Consider the following 386-nt stretch of genomic DNA (forward strand, 5'->3'; position numbering starts at 1 on the left):
AGTGCCGGGTCAGCTCATCCGAGCGGGCGAACTTCCAGGTGCACCCTTCCCAGGTGCATTTGTAGGGCTTCTCGCCTGCGTGGGGGGACCAGGGAGGGGTCAGCGCCACCGAAAATTAACACAGCTCGCTTACAGAAACCTAAAAATGGGGGGGGTTTGGGCTGGGGGCTGCCACGGCCAGGGGAACCCCTTGGCATCGCTGTTGTCACCCTTGCCCACCTCGGTGCTGACCCCATGTGGTCCATGGGTGCCAGTGGGAGCACAAGAGCTGCTTTTGGATGTAATGCCCAAAGGGACCCCCCAGCATCCCCAGAGACATCCCTGAGCCCCCAAAGGGTTCGCCTCATTTTTTGTAGAGGATACCAGCAACCCCAAAGAGCTCCCCA

The 386-nt window shown here is 60.4% G+C and overlaps 1 protein-coding gene across 1 annotated transcript in view; it reads right to left on the minus strand.

Annotated features, from left to right (window-relative positions):
- Positions 1-386, minus strand: part of KLF8 (Kruppel-like factor 8) — a gene marked incomplete at its 5' end in the record, with an annotated part of 1860 nt that overhangs the window by 247 nt on the left and 1227 nt on the right. The window contains one exon of the mRNA XM_010191701.1: positions 2-75. Coding sequence (XP_010190003.1) covers positions 2-75 — 74 coding nt within the window. The remainder of the gene's footprint in view (position 1; positions 76-386) is intronic.

Source organism: Mesitornis unicolor, unplaced genomic scaffold (assembly GCF_000695765.1).
Source record: "Mesitornis unicolor isolate BGI_N332 unplaced genomic scaffold, ASM69576v1 scaffold40060, whole genome shotgun sequence".
Classification (NCBI taxonomy): Eukaryota; Metazoa; Chordata; class Aves; order Mesitornithiformes; family Mesitornithidae; genus Mesitornis; species Mesitornis unicolor.